The 18,953-nt window shown below is 34.8% G+C and overlaps 2 protein-coding genes across 6 annotated transcripts in view; both read right to left on the bottom strand.

Annotated features, from left to right (window-relative positions):
- LOC117106020 (HCLS1-binding protein 3-like) overlaps positions 1–5,315 on the bottom strand; it is a 29,334-nt gene extending 24,019 nt beyond the window's left edge. For all 5 annotated transcript variants that reach the window (XR_004444979.1, XM_033247340.1, XM_033247342.1 and 2 more), the window contains exon 1: positions 5,179–5,315. Coding sequence is in view for 4 of the 5 variants with exons in the window: in XM_033247340.1 (XP_033103231.1) it covers positions 5,179–5,207 (29 nt within the window). In the remaining variant the exon portion in view is untranslated. The remainder of the gene's footprint in view (positions 1–5,178) is intronic.
- Positions 5,316–9,020: 3,705 nt separating this feature from the next.
- Positions 9,021–11,245, bottom strand: LOC117105976. Its single transcript, XM_033247280.1, has 2 exons — positions 10,882–11,245; positions 9,021–10,231 (listed from the first exon to the last, which is right to left on the bottom strand). The coding sequence occupies exons 1-2, from the start codon at positions 11,033–11,035 to the stop codon at positions 9,021–9,023; spliced, it is 1,365 nt and encodes a 454-aa protein (XP_033103171.1). The 5' UTR covers positions 11,036–11,245.
- Between the last annotated feature and the right edge of the window lie 7,708 nt (positions 11,246–18,953).

Below are 18,953 nucleotides of genomic sequence, written 5' to 3'. Positions count from 1 at the left end.
AGTCCGTAGGCTATTTTTTTTCCTTTGTTTTTTTTTTGTAATTTTTTTTTTTTTGTAATTTCTTTTTTTTTTTGTAATTTTCCCAGTTGGCTAGGCTCTAGTTTCTAAGGCCTGGGTTTTTTTTAGAATTGGTCGGAGTTCGAGCGTAGGCAAGGCGAGGTAATTCGTTGTTAAATTGCCTTGTTGGGCTGAGGAAGGCTAAGCGGTGAAATGTTTGTTATGTTTACATTAAAGGCCTATACCTTACGGTCCGTATCCGAATAACTTGGGGTTCGTAGATGAGCGATCTAATGACCTACCCTCTGGGCATTATGTCATTTTTTACTTAACCGGTTTCGTTGAAAGTTCGTAAACACAACCCTAATGGGTAATAATCCAGATATTCATGTGCATATATTTTCATCAATGTATATGGCTGTCAAACAAATTTCATTCTGTGGATGTACCCCATTTCCTGACATCAACAGCTGTAAATTTAATGCGTAGCATCCCAATTAATTTAATTCTATTCATAATTCAATTCAAGGTTGGCCAATGATTTCATCAATATGTCAACTGACAAATTAATTGTATTAATACTATCCTTAGTTTATATGTTATGGTTAAATATCATAATTGGAAGCTTTCGATTGCGCAACAATATTAGGATGCACAACCTAATGACATCACAAAATAACATTTGCATAGGCGAAAATGTTAAGTTCTCAATTTTTAGAGCACAGTTTAGCCCGAAGCAAGAAGTAGGCCTATGCCTAGTTGAATTATAGCAGGTCTGCTGCATTTGAATAGACAGGTTTTTAGAGGATAGCCATTAAAGATAAAAAAAACTAATGAAAAAAAAAATAATTATAAAAAAAATCAACCAAATTTATGCACGAAAATAAACACACAATGGTACAAAATGGACCTAGGCCTAGAGACTACCTAAAGTCACTCATAGCTCCCCATGTAATTGTAAGTCAGGCCCAGGTAGTTGTACTATAAAACCCCGCTTCCCAAACTTTTTTCTCTGGGAACCAAGTTGTGCTTTCCCACACTAAGTCTTTACCTGTGCGTAATGGTCCGACCTTCCTTTACCTGTGCATAATGGAAATTTTAAATTATTTAAGAAATATGTTACAGAATCGTTCATTTAACTTTTTTATTTTGTTCGACTATACGTTTTGCTGATGAGTGCTTGTGGATTCCAAACATTTATTGTAAAGGAACTCCGTTCCTTTTGGTATGCCCACCTCCCCACTCACCAGCAATCTGTATACTCATTGTTTCAATGGATTTTCATTTTTTTTTCAATTTTAACATTTTAATTTTGTATTGTATGGGGGTGGGGGCGCTGGATGTCTAACCATTGGCAGATCCAGGAGGCAAACTCGCATTTTTACAGTCTGATAGCGCCATTTCCTGGAATCTAGAGGTGTCTATTTTTAAAACGTGCTCACCTCAGCCCCGAACATGGTGGACATAGGTTAATATGGGCCCTTTTGGGCAGCATCAGACTGCTTGTCGGGTAGTTTCTGGCCCTGGCATTGTTGTTTTACTATACATGAGTGGAATTTTTTGTGCTCCGAAAATTTCTAATGGTAGGGTAGAAGAACCATGGGGTCCAAGTTATTTTTTAATCTCCACCCTTCACCAAAAACTGCATCCCTCATTTTTACAAACAATTAGGCCTATAATAGTTGACGTTTAAAAAACAAGTTTAATAAGGTCTATTAGGAGAACTTGTAGGCCTATAAAAGAGAATGGATGAGGTTAACATTGAAACAAATATGAAGTACAAAATTTATTTCGGCCCGTCGCTGACCTCAACCGGTTGGAACTGGCCACCAGCCTAAAAATTTTGAATACCCAGGATTTTGGGGGCCCTACCAGCTGCCACTCCCCTTGAATCAGCCATTGATTATCATCCCTTTTCACCACAGTGGGAAAATGAGACTTTTAATATTTGAGACTAAGAATGAAATACAAGAGACTTTAGGAAGAGAAAATTACTTTGCGCGGCCCAAGCCTGACTAATCCAAAATCTTGAAAATATTGGATCAGCGTTTTTGCAGAAAATATTGTCAATTTTTAAATAATGATAATCTTAAACCTTCATTTTAGCCCTATGGTTACCATTATATCAACCAAACAAAATGCATGCAGGGAGTAAATTTTGAGCTGTATTATTATTTGCCTTGAACAGAAAGAAATGGAAACTAAACAAAAAATTGTGGAAAGCGTAATGTCAAAAGACAGAACATGTTAAAATTGTTTGCCCTTTTGAAATTTATTGGGGAAAATGCTCTTCTTATTATATAGTAGGTCATATGACAACATGTAAAAATACTGTCTAATGAGGGTTCACCTAAAGACGTCAGATCTGTTAATGATTTTACATCAAAAGTGTAAATTACCATGTTATGTTTTTTGCAAACCTATTCATGATCCAATGCAAAATTTGGTGACCCATTTTTGGGTTGCGACACATAGACAGTAGGAAAGTGGGGCTGTGCAACACTGTCAACTGTAAACATAGAAATTGATCAACATGCACAAACCTTTCGAACTACACAATTTTCTTTGCAAACTGCACAAGAAAATGCTTCAAAATGACATCAAACTTTCAAAGATTACTCATCGTCTACGTACATAATGAGGGCTAGAGACTATAACAAAGAAATATGAACAGCTTATACACTGCAGGCGTCACCCAACGTGATCCCAAAGAGAAGGCAGCTCAATTACGCAGCAGATAACCTTTTTTAATGTTTTCACTCAATCTGCCATTGACAGTCAGTAGGTTGCATTGCATCATCAAAGGCTCAAAAAGAAGGCTGGTTTCTCAGCTGTACAACAGTCGCAGTGCATGTGAACCAGCTTACTTACACATGGCACAGCTTAGCAGTAGTACAGTATTAAAAATAGGCTCCCTGCGGTAGCGTGTGTCTACTGCCTTATACAGGAGTTTTTGTTTTTTTAATTTTATCTTATGTTCTTCAATATGTAGATGTGTGTATTATTGTAGTGTATCTGAATTTTTCATGAAAATTTTCTTTCATAACAATATTCTGTATAGCCCTACTACTATATTACACTAAAAACACCTTAAAAATGAGTAACTTCTGGAGTTACCACGTTATGTCATTGATCACGAAGAGTACTACCATGTTTGTGGCGAACGCGTGCTGCGTCTCTATAACCCGTGTTCGAGTGTCGAACGCAATTTTGTTCGAGTTCCGAACGCTATTCGATTGTCAATAGAGCGCCCCTACCTCGTGGTAGTAGTAACCATCATGTCTAAACTGAATTTACCTTTTTCCGCCATTCTTAATTGCTACATTATGACATAGTGTCTATGCCCCCGTTGGGGGCAGTAGACACAAAAACTACTAAAACACTGTTCCTGAATACAAACAATAAGCAGGCCGTGTATGATGGGCAATTCATTATTTTTTGCCCTGCTGCGGAATGCCAAAGAGTACGCATCCAATCCGTGAATGATCGTAGGTGTATTCAGGCACATTATTTTCGTGAGTGCTTACCCTTAAGGCACATTATATGCTTAAGTACTGCACCATTACCCTCAAGAAAATAATGGAATCGCCCATGGTGTTTAAAGACACTATTTTTTTTAGAGCTCCAGCATACTTCCGGGCTGTGCCTGAATACCTGGAGCGATTTAATTTTTTCCTTTATGGTTGAGGGTAAATAGATCAACTTTCTGTGACCTTGACCTTTGACCCACTCTCCCAAAAACTTAATGGTGTCTTTCTTCGATTGTTATGTACTATTCCACTAAATTTTATTATGATCCATTCTTGCTAACACACAGACAAAACGACAGAAGCCAGACAGACAGAGAGTGGTGAAAACTTTACCTCCTTTCGCGTAAGTAATACAAAGAATTTTTATCTAAATCTAAGCTTATGTCACGCTTGCAACTCAACTCAACTGACATCATCTGACCTTTGGCAACTTGCCAGCAACTGTGATCAACTAGCAGGCAAACTGGGAGTCGCGTGATTCACAGCAACATGAGCTTTTCGATTTGCTCATTGACATTAGTTGCTTCCAATTGCTCTTGGTTGGCAGGTTCTATTTTCATACAATTCAAAGCAACTGTGACAAGCGCCTGAATGGTCATTTTACGTCTGTCGTAACTTTATTTCAGCCATCTGAACCAAACTTATGTTAGCACTCCGATTTGGAAAAATAGAGTACATGCCAACCGAGAGAGAAGGCAATGTGACAGTTGATAAGCAACCATCATTTTTGGTACGATGGCCTTGTTGTGGCATCAGGCTACGAGGAATACAGGCCTGTCCAACGGGGAACGCCTTTCCTGCCCCCTCGGGGAGGGAATGCGTCCTTTCTGATCCCCACTGGACTAGACCTAGGCCTATGGATTTTCCAACATGAGCGCTACCGGAAACTAGGCCTCTGACATTCCAACCCCTGAATGTCCAAAAGTGGTACACATCGATCCAGAAAGCAGGACTTTTTGTTCAAAAGTGGGACAACATACTTTGGGACATGTTTATATAAGTCTCTAACCCAAATTAACAACCACTTTTAGGGCTGGGGATTTCGTGGCCTTTTTAGAGGTTTGATAATTGAAAAAATAAATAATCAGAGTAAAAATGAAGGCAGAAATGCAGCATTATTTTTTGTTTATAATAAAAGTTGAAAAGCGGGACAGTTTGTGGGTTGGGCGGGACACGACTCCCAAAAGCGTAACAATCCAGCCAAAAGGCTGGACAGTTGGAACCTATGATCCTAAGCTAGTTGAGGTCACTCAGTTTTTGCCAGTTGAATTGAGATTTTCAACCTAGGTCTAGGCTTACAAAGGCTTAATACTAGGCCTAGCCTAAGCCTAGGCCTAGGCTAGGCGTAGTCGAAATCGCAAAGGGCGATAAAGCTCCTACCACTGCCTCTTACTTTACTTTGAACACTCAAAACAGACCAATGAATGAACTTTTCACTAAACCCCGCCAGGGACCCCGCCCCACAAAACAGTGTGAAAACATACTAAAACACGTGCGTTTTGTAGGACACGCGCGTCTTCCTGGTCTGTTTTGTTTAGTTGGGAAGATGATTGATGCACTTATTATAGTCTATTATTATATATAGGCAAATATCGCATCCTATTTTCCCACAAACACACACAAATAGGCCTAACTGTTAAATAATGATTACCTAGTTGTCAAAGTGGGTGTTGTTGTCATTATTCTTGTAGTTTATGTTCACCTCCCTCGAAAAACAGAGTTTCTTGATGCTGAAGCGTTTTGTTTGGGTTCGTCATCAGCTGTTGTTCTGATTGACCTATGTTTTGGCCTACCTAAGTTTGTAAAAAATATCACATGACAAAAATATTGATCCATTTAAACGTATGTATAAATCATTAAAACTATAAATTTAGTATACAAATTTATAAATTTATTTAATTAGTATATTATCATTATCATTTTTGTTAAATAAAGTAAATAATTAAAATGTAATACTGTATTTAAATATGTACTAAACTGGAAGGCTAATGCCGGTAACAGCACCGACAAAATGGCTGCGAAGCAGGGAGGTAAGTTATTTTGATTTTTTTTTTTTTGAGATAAATGCTAAAGTTATGGTTAAAAATGCATTTTAACGATGCTGATATACGTCATGTAAACGCAGGCTTAGGCTGTACCATATCAATTCAGCCTAGGCTATGCATGTATGACGCCAGCAGTAGGGTAGGCCTAGGCTACTAGCTACTCTACCTACCTAGGCCTAGGCGGCGACTAGGCCTAGGCCTACATAGCCTAGCCTAGCTAGAGGAGAGGTGCTACCGTGATGCGGGCTAGGATAGGTAAGGTAGGCTAGGCCCTCCTAATCGCACTAAAAGTAGGGCCTAGCCGCCTCATTACGTGACTTCGGATTCTCCGATCCGACGATGATGTCAGAGGTCAAATCCAACTTCCGGAATAACAATTGCAGGACAAAATAATAAACAAACCCGCGATCGCGAACAGACGACGATTTTCACTTGCGCGATATCATCCTTCATTTTGCTAGGATACTTTATTACATTCATTATCCCATTGATTTTTTTAAAAAGAAATGTTGTTCAATGGCATATTCATATAACACCAGTAATCTTGATTGTGAAGCTAGAGAGCGATATAGAATGAAAATGAGGATATGTGGGCTAGGCCTAGAGGACAGCCCCTACAGGATACCTGACGACGCATGGGTTAATGACCCAACACAGTGGCCTGAGTTGGAATGGCCAGAGATTTATAACTATCTCATCAATTCTCCAGGTGTCTTCACTCGGGAAGCCATGAAAAGTAGGTAAAGCCTTGAAGCCCATAACCAATTCACAAGTGGTTGGGTGAGAACAGTTTTAACGTATGAACCCCCATCATGTACTTTACTACCAGTGGTGTTCATGAGAGCAGAGGTTAAACCCTGGTTAAACCATCACAACGGCTAAATCTAAATATTGCCATTAACAAGGCAAATGATACTATCATTGCTGCTCATTGCACTTGTATGGCAGGGTTAGTTAGAATTGACTCTTTATTTAGCCTATACAGCATTTAATTATTCAAACATCTTTTTTTTCTATATGGTTTGATAATGCTGATGCTTTGAATTTTGGTTTTTGACCTTATGACAATATGACCCAAGACCAAAATAAAATTACATTAATTGCTAATTCCACATTCCTGCCCTACCAATAAAAAAATTACTGTTAAATAAAAAAAAATTATCCAGTGGAAAATAAAATTTAAAAATCAGTAAAATTGTTTACTGTAGTCCAGCATAATTAAAAAATAAAAATAATAAATCAACCTTAACAAAAAAGTACTGTAATTTAAAATCCCTAATATAACGCAAACAATAAATTAGATATGGGTCTTCAGTGGGTACAGTATATTAAAATATGAAGATTTAAAACTGCATTTCATCTATTTTTTTTATAATCCAGATTAGGGGAGTCGTACAGCGATATTGGTGCAATCCTATTTAAAATAGAGGCAGCAGTAAGGCTGGGGTATACCAATGTATCATGTACCGACGAAAGATGCAAATGGAATGTAGATTTTGTTGAGAAAATCAAACCACTACCTATAGCAAATATTTCCTTTTTCTCCGAGGGAGCAATAAAAAGGAAGAGAGACAATGATAATGGCAGAAAATTGTTTCCAGGATGTTATAAAAAACAAACATGCGAGGAAAGAGAAAAACTTTTGCTTGACTTGAATTCTTTAAACAACAAACCTGTTGTTTTGCATACTTTTTCTGCACACTGCAATAGTTTTATTCCTACATTCACTCCACCACCAAAGGCTAAAATTCCAAAAAGTTTGAGAGAACTATATGTATACAATGCTCCATCATCATCATCTTCATCACCACTCATACCAATTTTATCACAAGAAGACATTGATTATATATATAACTCAACAATTAACCAATCACTGTCGCCAACTTGGCATTTAATTAGAACCGGAAGAATAACAGCTTCTGTGGCATATGACATCATGCACACAAATATGAACAATCCATCCACATCATTAATTTCAAAGATTTGTCAAGAGTCATATCCATCGTCACATTCTAACATTCCATCCCTAAAATGGGGAATTGAAAATGAATGCAATGCAATAATGACATACAAAACATTACTTAACACAAAACATAGTAATTTCAAAATAGCAAAATGTGGCCTTAAACTCTGCAAGGACTTCCCTTACATTGGTGCTACGCCAGATGGCCTCTTTACTTGTGATTGCCACAACGAAATTCATTTGTTGGAAATTAAATGCCCATATTCTGTTCGTGCAACAGCAACTGTAGATGAAGCAATTACAGGAGATAAAAACTTTTGCATACACAGTGACAATACTTTGAAACAAAATCATAGGTACTATGCTCAAATACAATGCAGCTGTATGTCTTCGATTTGGATGAATGCCAGTTAATTATTTGGACTCCAAACTGGATGTCAAACATCAATGTAAAAAAAGATTATTTCTATATAACAAGCATATTAGATATTTTGCATAAATTTCATCAAAAACACATTATACCAGAACTGTTATATAGAAAAATCGAGAATGATCATTATACACATACATGATCATAATATACATACAGTGGAAACAGAAAAAGTATACTGCATTTGTAGAAAACAACAAAGCAGCGATGCAACATGGATCGGATGCGACTCGGCCAATTGCAGATACGAATGGTTGCATATGAAATGCATGAACCTTAAAAAGAGTCACAAAAGGGAAATGGTACTGCCCGGAGTGCAAACTCAAGAAACAGTACAAGCAACATGAATGTTAATGTAAGTACCATATTCTAATGCATCTCAAATTAATTTTCATAGTTCAAGATTCCACAGTATAATGAACATATCTGCAAATTGTCCAGAGGCCCTACAGTTTTACTGTATCAAAGCTAAACCGTATTTTGCAACAAAGGTATATGCATTGTTTAAATGTACAGTAAACAACAATAACTGATAATAAAAAAAGGTAAAGTAATGTTTAATTAAATCATAAATAAAAAATAAAATGTCATGCTATTATTTTTTTAATCTGTTGGATGTACAAATAACAATAATGAATAATAAAGAGTTTAAAGCTGCATTCTGCCCAATTAAAAAAAAAAAAAATTTCTCAGAAATTATTAAATTTAGTAAGATTAGCCGTATGCGAATAATTCTTGCATGGTAAAAATTACAATATGTTCATTTTTTTGTAAATTGGGAAGAATGCAGTTTTAAGGTTCCAAACAACATTTTATTGAGACATAATTGATCACTGCATGCAAACGAAAGAAAATGCAGATTAAGCTAGCGAAGTTTACAAATTTCAGTATAATTTGCTGTGGGGTATCAATGGACAATTGGTTAATTCATCTGGGTATTCATTTTTCTTTGTACACAATGCTGTCACCAAGATTAACAAGAGCAGCACACACAGTTATTATTTTATCAATGCTGGACATTTCAGTATTATTTGCTTCATCTGACAATGACTTTATCATTGTAATTGGTAAGGGGCCATTAAGAATTGTAAACGATTTTTCATTAAACCAATTACCCGTTGAATGTGGATTCTTATTGATGCAATTTGGCGTGTGACTTCAACTTCCCTAGCTGGCAGTTGTTTTCTGCCCTTAGTGAAACTTGGAATCAAACGTTCTACACCACATTTAGTAGCAAATTCATCAGCTAAAGTAAAACCCCTATCAGCTAATATTTGATCACCATAATGATGGAATTTACTATCAAGAAAACCGGATTTTCTTACAATTTCCCCATCTGATACTCTACCGCCCCATACATTTGACAAAAATGAAATTGAACCATGGGGAGTACATGTACATGCAATAAGAAATTTAATTGTGGAATGTTTTTTGTAATTGGAGTAAACTTGGGAACGGGCTTTCAAATGTGTAGGTCTTTCAATAAAAATTTCAGAACAATCGATAATTCCAGTTAATCTAGGGAAATACTGGGTTTTTATACTAGCATCATGGTCTGGCCAATGTATCAAAAAGGATAATTTTATAAAAAGTAAATCAATCCACTTCCAAAATATTGCATGCACTGTGGACTTAGTTGATCCAAACTGATCTGCCAAATTTTCAAATTGCACATTAAGTCTAAGTTTGGTAAGGGTCATAAAAAATTGGTCTTTGAAAGGCATAGCAAATTTTTGATTAGTTGGGAGTGATTGTTCTAGATTATTAAATACTTTATCAAATACTTCTTTTTCAATGCCTGTATAATATTTAAATTTTGATTTGTTATCCTTGAATTTTTCATAACATAAAATCTTGGTTATTTTAAGTTTTTCAGTGGCATCATTTCTTTCTTTCCGAAGACTATTAATTTCATTTACATAATCAAACTCTAAGACTAATGAGCAAGTTTGAGTCTGCACTTCAGTGGTAGTGGTTGTTGACTGGCACCTGACGCCTCTTGTAGCTATGTTGCTGGTAGATGGCACTGCTTCACAAGGCACATTCATATCCAACCCAAGTTTTTGTTGCTGTTTTTTCTTCCTATTCTCTTTAACCGCCAATTTTTTTTCCTTAGTTTGTTTAACCTTCGCCTGTTCTCTTTCTTTAGCAGAATTGTATCTTGCTATTTTCTGCCTATTAATCTCTTCATTTGTTGGGTTGAACTTAAAAATACTTGGGACACTATCTGGGTGATCTTGGTCAACTAGTCGTTTCATTGCTTTACCTGAAACAAAATTATAAGTGTAATAAATGTAGGTTGAAAAAGCCAAGTAAACTTTAAAATTAAAACAATGAACAAATGTGTGAGTGAATGAACGTTAATATAATCTCTTCTGTTTGAATTTCCTGTAAAATAAAAACAGTGTTTAGCAAAGTAATGTAACAATACACAGGGCCTAGTTAGTATAGCTGTGGCGATTTCAAGGCCCTAGGCCTAGTCTCCATTCACTTTGAATTTGAAGAACATTTTCAGGATCAAAGTTTTAACAAAATGCACATTGTCATTAATCAATAACTTTTCATTACGCACGTAACGTAGGCCTACTGTAGGCAGGTGGTCAACTCATCAAATCGGCCATCCCCACGTCATCCTCAGGCCAACAATTTGTGAATGTGTAGACTCTTGCTTGACCATGATGAGATCATATTTTCCACAACCTTCCTTGACGCATGGTTTTCTTCGATTGATCGGCTAGGCCTAGCTAGGCCCTAGTAGTAGTAGAGTACATTAGACTACTACCGTAATAATTAATAAATGGATTGGAGCAAATGTTATTTCTATTCTAGCCTAGCCTACATGCTAGGTTAGTAGGCTAGGCTAGCCTAGCCTATAGACCTATGATGAAACATATAGAAACAAATCGGTTGACTCACCGGTAATAAAATGTTTGGCGCACAAATAAATGTTCCTGCCTGTCGGGTTCCACCTCGAGCCATCAGCATTTTTTCGCCTGCATGCAGCAATCCATTTCTGTCTCAATACGGCATTGTTGTTGGGAAACCTAAAAAATCTTGGTTTATTTTTCATTCTTGAGTTATTCGTACATGCAACAGCTTCGCATTATAAAGGCATGACGGAAATAAAACTAAAATACAAGAAAGTAGAAACCAGTACAGTAACCCTATCGTGTCAAACACGTTGTAAAGAATAGCAGTGTGCTCTCGTACCGCGGGAATTTGTCCTGCAGTTGTCTTGCGCGTACTTAAAGTTCTAATACGCGGGGTCAAGTCGGATCGGAGAATATTATAAATTACATAATAAGTCAATCGTGACATCATCACTGCAACTCCCAATGTTATCCAATCAGTTAAACTAGAAACAAAAAAAATTGAAATGTCCCAAATATTTTTTTTATTTATTTTTAATAGAAAGACATAACTGAATGAAGCATTTTAAAAGAAAAATTATGTAAATCGGACATATATTAGCGGAGATATTGCTATTTTAAATGTTTTTTGCTAGAGTTAATTCCTATTGTTTTTATTATATAAGGCCACGAGAATGAAAGTTGTAGGTTTGCGTCCGAAAAATTTTGAAAACACATGAGGCATTTTTCCATTTTTCATTATTCATTATTTTTTTTATTAATGCTGTCCACAAGCCGCGGCATTGGTAATTTTACATTTATTCCCAAGAAACAATGCTTACAGTCATAAATGTACACTAGCCTATAAAACAGATCCTTTTCTACATTTAAGACCACTTAACATACAAGATTTCCTATTGGTCAGAAAGATCGATTTGACCCGTAAATGACCTCAGCAGTGATCGGCGATCATGGTGCGATGTGGCCAGGCCTGCCTTCGCTCGGTGTTCGCGACAAGGGATCAGTGATGAATAGATCGTTTTTCTGTCTGTTTACGGCTTAGAAAGTCCGTTTTTTAAAACGAAGTACATTTTTTTTTCAAAATAATGAACTTTTCAAAATAATGAAAATTTTTGTGCGGTAGCTTTTTAGGCATGCGGGCGGTGGACGCAAACCTACAACTTTTATTCCCGCGGCCTAACAAATGTGTCCCTTACAGTATAATTATGTAGCATTTTCGACCATGTTAAAATAATACTTGACAATTACTAACGATTATAATTTAGTATTTTAATATATATTTATATTAGATTTAATAATTTTTATCAACTTTAATATGAAAACAAAATCACAAAATACAAAATAAAAATTAAATGAATGATACACTTAACTTATTTTAAAAAATAAATTAAGTATGTAATATTAAATTTTTATTTTGTATCTGTGATTTTTTTTTTTTTAAATATTAAAAATGTTCTGACACTGAAGTGAATAAATGTACAGGGTATTGAAATCAATTTCTTATACTCATTTGGCTATTTCTTTGTGATATTTATTGTACTACACTCACCATAACAGAAAATATTATATTAAAACATACACACCAATTTATAGAAGTACTGTACATCATTAGTTATTTTCATACAATTTATTTTCCGAAAATAATATGTTGAGTTGGTATCAATATATTTTACTAGTTGAGCAGCTCATTTTGCTAGTTACATTTTTAACAACTAGCACATTTTAGCAATAGGTTGCTAGTGGCTGAAAAAGTAAATTTCTAACCCTGCTCAAGGTTAATTACTTTAAAAAAATTGTTAGTTTATTCATGGAGGTATAAAAATAGAATTTTATACCTCCATGGTTTATTGTATGACAGTACAATTGGCAGCAATGAAAAACTTTTTTTATCCTAAATAACAACAGGCCATACAGTATATGCATATCCATTGTAAATAGCGTGTCGCAAGTCAATAATGTAGCAGGTGGTATTAGAAAGTATTGCTCGCTCTGGGGTAAAATTATATCTGAATATTTGATAAAATGATAACATCACAGTGACAATTGACTTAGTATTAACAAGGAGGTTAAAATTATTTTAACCTCCTTGGTATTAAAATAATAATTTTTTTTAATCAGTTTTTTGGGGTATTTGTTTACTAAGAGAGCGACTTAGATCAGTTGGCTAAACTGCTGATTGCAAGTTATGATGGCACACTGTCTTTTTGGATGAGATGTGAAAGCATTTGGTCAAAGAACTCAGTACAATCTTCCCGAAAGAGTAGGGGATTGTCTCCCAGTGTACTGCTCAGTTCACCAGCAAAAGGTGGACCCCACTGGAAAAAAGTCTTTAGACTTTGGGTTATCCTTGGCATGATTCACTCCAAAAGTACTCCTATACTATCCTAACAATTACTTTCTCTTTTATAGGATTTCTACAATTGCTCCGTAAGATGTATTACAATAAAGCAGCTTTTAATCAACTAGGTAAGTAGAGCTTGAGTTTGGACCCATTTCTATAAGAAAATATTAATAATAATAAATAATTAATTATCTCTGTTTTTCATTTTGTTATAGTTAAATCAATTTATTTTGAATTTACTTTTTGTATATATTTATATTGTATTGTCATTGTATTTGTTTTTGATGATGGAGTAAGAGCAGTTTTCTGTTTGGGCTTATGCCTATTACTTACTCCTGGCAAGAATATTGTATGTATACTTTTTACTTTGCCGAATAAATATTATTATTATTATTATTATTATAAGCCGGAAATAAATGTATACTGTGTAATATTTTAAATTCATCTTTAAGGTTTAGTCCACTAACTGGAAGGATACTCTGATATTTATGATTTGATGATTCATATGATAGCGAAAGCATGGTATTAAGGATTATTTTTACTTTCTTATATTTGGAGCTTTAAGAGTGTGTTACATAGGTCTGCTATAAGAAGGGCCTAGGGCCAGATTTGTCAAACTAGAAATCAGCTTAAATGTGTCTAAGTCCATTTTTATGCTTAAGTCAAACATAAATTCGGAAGTCTGGATCATCACAATGATGTAAAGGAATCGATTAAGACAGATTTCTTAACCTCTCTCAGCCAAGATGTTTACAGATTCTGTTTTTAACTAAAGCTTTTGTAGATTTAATTGGGTCATTCCATGCCAACTCAACAAATGGAATGGCTGGGTACTACCCTCTCAGATTTTCTTGAAACTCGGATATAATATGCACCAACATATCTAATGAACAAATTAAAAATTTGACTTGCCAATTCCAGTCGTTACGGCCATTTGAAATTTTGGAGTCATCCCATTTTAGCTCTCAGTTATGCCATATTAGTAAAGTTGCATTTTCAATTAGCCATATATTCAAATATAATATAATATTTTTGTGTTACTATTGATTTCAAATGAGCATAATATTATTTGTGTACTGTCTAGAGCCATGAAACCTTTCGTTCTAGGACATCTTTTTGTGCTGATTTCAGTTATGCAGTCTGCTAAAGTTTGTGTGTCAGGTTTTATATTTTGAATTGTACCGACAACCTTTGAAAGTAAATGAAAGGGGAATATAGAGGTGTTTTCAGCAAAAATCACCTGCATTTGACCAAATTATTTAGCAATGAAGGAGATAAGAAAACAAGTTGAAATTTTAACCAAATAGCGGCAAGATATGTACAATTAAGTAGAAAAAGTTCCATTACCATGGGTAATTGCCCACATAATGAACCTGCCACCCGAAAATCAGCAAAAATGTCATTTTTTTCAGCCGGAACCCTTTTCAGAGATCTCTAACTCCTATATGGCTTGGATATAGTCAATCTCTCTTTTACACACAGTCCTGTCCTCAGATAGCAGGATTCTAGCACAATTAACTATCTGTAAGTGCTCTTATCCTCACAGGGAGGACTTGAAAACTGATTTTTTGATTTCCGCCTATAAAAAGATAGACATTTAAGAGGGCAATAACTTGAAAATGAAAAAAGACAGCAGATTCTGAAAGCCTGAGCCAGAAATACCCTGAGTACCAAATTTCAGCCCCTACCTCTGTCTCATTACCAAGATATTGACCTCCAAAAACCCTATAAATTGAAGTTTGTGATTCGCGAGGCCGAAAAGGGGGCGTGGCACCCAATTTTTGTGGGGCCATATCTCCGAAACCACTTTGAGTATAAGTCTAGAATTTTGCATGTGTTCATTATTCATGTAAAGGTATCTCATCTCCAAAATAAATTTGAGCCAAATCGGAGTCAGTCACCTGTAAACATTTTTCAACTTTGGTTGAGTTCATATGGAATGACCCATGCATTGTTTAATTAGTAAGATATTTTGCCCCAAAAATGGCCCAAGTGCATGCATTGTGCTTGACATTGATTTCAAATGAGCATAACTTTTACATTGTAAACACTGTGTCCCTTACCAGACTGAGTGACTGAAATAAGCACAAAAGGTTTTCCTAGAATTAAAAGTTTCATAACCCTAGGCAGTAGTACACTGATAATATTGTGCTCATATTTGAAATATACAGTGTGATACTATGCAATTCTTGCACTTGAGCCATTTTTTGGTGCAAAATATCTTACTATCTAAAGACTGTGCCCCTTACAGACTGCATGAATTAAATAAGCATACAAATGTGTACTAGAATATAAGGTTTCATGGTTCTGAACAGTACACTGTTAATGTTATACTCATTTGAAATATATCAATATGGTCACACAATGTTATTGTGCAATTCTTGTACTTAGGCCATTTTGGGGCAAAATATCTTACTAATTAAACAATGCATCCCTTTAACAGACTGCATAACTGAAACACAAAAAGTTGTCCTAGAATGGAAGATATAACAATATGCTTATTTGTAATCAACAGTAATACAATTTCATTGCACAACTCTTGCACTTGGGCAATTTTTGGGGTAAAATATCTTCCTAATTAAACAACTTATCCCATTAAGGCGAGACATTTTATATACTGTACCTTGTTTGGCGAATCCGCCGACTGCAAATATTGATGATTTCGAATAAAAATAAAATGTTATTTTTGGCCAATTAGCGCACCCACCGCCACAAAAAAATGGAAAAGTTTTTCTTTATTTTCATTACGCCCTCCGCTGCCTTGAAATCTTCAAAGATAAGATATGTATATTTCTCCCTAATTATATAAATTTGAAGCATTTAACCATCCTATTTTACAATCACCAATAAAATTTTATTTTTATTTTCTCCTCCGTGTGGATGTTTTTGGCAAAATATTTGCTAAATAAGAAAACAAAATTTTATTTTTATTCTGCCCTCCTCCAATGATCTTTAAAAAATAAGTGTGTGAAACAAGGAATAAAAAGTCTCACCTAACAGACTGCATAACTGAAATCAACACAAAAAGTTGACCTGGAATGAAAGGTACAGTACTTCATGGCTCTAGACAGTACATGGATAATACTACACTCATTTGAAATCAATAGTAACACAATTTTATTCCGTAATTCTTGCACTAGGGCCATTTTTTGGGGACATCTTACTAATTAAACACTGTATCCCTTAACGAACTGCATTCCTGAAATAAGCACATAAAGTTGCTTTAGAATAATAAGTTTCAAGGCTCTAGGCAGATTTTTTTTAATATTATCGTTATTCAAAAATTAATGTTGTCACATTTAATCACTGATATTGTCACAAATTGAAAAATATACCCCTTTCAAATCGCTTTTTAAACATGAAGGGAAGAAAACACCAAACTGATATTTGGAACATATGATCGTCATATATACTGTAAGTGAATTCATGGTGCAAGTTTTAACGACAAGGGTGCTTGCCCACAGGGTCAAAAGGTCACCATGAAAGTGAGGCATTTTTGTGTTTTTTTTCTGTCCCGAATGACATTTTGACCTACGATTACCCCCTAATAAGTGAAAAATCCAGAATATTTTGTGGAGAAACATTTCCAACTGTATACTAATAATTAGTTGCATAAAACCCATTTAATAACTAATTTGGGTATTTTAATTTGGTCTACAAATAGAAGAAAAATTATGCAACCAAATAGGTTAGGGTCTTTACGAACCAATATTTTCGAATGGTTTATGGTATAGATACACAGTAATAATACCATACAAATTTTTTCTGTAAGTGGTAACTAATTTGAATAAAAAATATAAGCCTAAAATGTGAAAACATTATAGTATACTGTACTGTATAAATAATCAAACCCTAACTGTTTAAACTAACTGTTCGTGATATTAAAGATGTATTGTCCCATGCTAAATACCAAAAAAATGTTTAAAATATTTTTTGAAATTAACTTGCCCATTTTGAAGTAACATAAAACTTATCGACTTGAACAAGTTGAACATAAAAAAAAAAATGTCTACACATTAGTTTACAGCGAAAAATGATAGAAACACTTCCAGTCACTGGAAGTGTTTTATTATTTTTATTATAATTTCTTGGTTTAAAAATCAGGGTACACATTTTTTAAATCTAACAATAATTTTTATGTACAAGATAATAATTGGTATACTATTGAAATATGAGCAAGTTTATTTCAAAATTATTTTTTATGATTGTTTGACATTAGTAAGGGACAATACATCTTTAAGCATGTGGAATCCCTATAGGACTATTTTGTAAGGGAAAGGAAAGTTTGATACTACATACTTGTGTATTGTTTTACAATAACTTCTTATATGTGAAGAAAAATGATACCCTCATTGGGATTCTAATCCAAGACCCTCCAATATCATACACAAACAATACTTTTCAATAATTTTAAAATCAGATGCCCATGTCTTTTTTATTATTTTTATTTAATTCACATCCAACAAAAAGAAACTCACAGATTACAGGATTCTGTTTATGATGAGGGGACTTACTTTCAAAAAATTAGTAGGCAAAAACCTTAACCACTAAGCTACAGAACTCCTTTCTGGAATGCTAATTATTATACAGTAGATAAATAGACTATTCCTGCTCACTAATAACCAAGTGCAATTATTTTATGTAAAGTAACACTGTAATTTTAGTTTTTGTGGGTTGAGTACATGGTTTGTATGGGATAGGCCTTTGAGATTGAGATCTACTGCTTAATAATAATGGAATTCTCTGTAACATTCAGTGGGGAAATTTTGTAAGTAGCTCATTAAAGCAAATCAACAACTCCTTTGTTTATGTGAAATAACCATTAGGAATAGCTTACAGTTGGATAAAGTGTTGACAACAACAGTTATTTCTGAATAAACAATAAAGTGGCTGAGTTTTCTGCCATCCAGTGGATGTCAATTTGAGATTTTTATAAACATAAACAGTATGGAAATGTCATCAAATGTAATTGCCATGATTACAAATTACATTTACATGACAATTACAAATTCATGCTGCATATCTGGCCATTAACAGAACTGGTCCATGGCACCCGGATTTTGGAAAAAAACCCGGGTTATACATCCTGCTGGTTTGTTGAATAGCGAAGGGTTCTTAAATCATTTATTGCCACTGAAGCCCATGAGATGAAGTGAGTGATTGCAATGGGTTTCTTGTTTACATTCCAATGGCTATATGTTGCTGGCCAGGACGCGATTTTTTTTTTTCGTAGCATGAAACTTCACTCGGGCCATCTCGGATTGACTCGACTAAGTTCGAAAAGAGGAACAAGAGCAGACACTTCGCAATGTCGTGACGCTCAAGTTTTACTATTATTGCTCTTTCTATGTTTACCTACGGTAGGCCTATGATATCTTACGGATTTATTGGATGTACGTGTGTAACTAACTGTGACCTTCTTGGATGTTTATTAAATGTTAGTATAATATCTACAACAACAGCAGCTAGTACCTCTTTTATAAAGTGTTGATAGGTACAGTAATACCAGAGGCTAGGGAGAAAGAGGATAAACTATGGGCCTAACTACAGGCTAAGTTAAGTCCTACCTAGTATAGGCCTTGGGTCCTAGGCTGACACCAACAGTCACGCTTTACATATAGACGTTGATTGAAATTTTGAAAAAAAAAATGGAAAAAATTAAAGCATGAAATAAAAAATAGAGTGCATAAGAGAATTATTATTAAATAAATAAAATATACCATTCGGCGGTGTTATTCAACTTGGCCAAACTATCCTTGTAATGTAATTAATGTTTC

Source organism: Anneissia japonica, unplaced genomic scaffold, assembly GCF_011630105.1.
Source record: "Anneissia japonica isolate Jap-2015-1 unplaced genomic scaffold, ASM1163010v1 scaffold284860_len1800451_cov186, whole genome shotgun sequence".
Lineage (NCBI taxonomy): Eukaryota > Metazoa > Echinodermata > Crinoidea > Comatulida > Comatulidae > Anneissia > Anneissia japonica.
The sequence above is the reverse complement of the archived record's forward strand: the minus strand, read 5'-3'. Positions and strand labels throughout refer to the sequence as shown.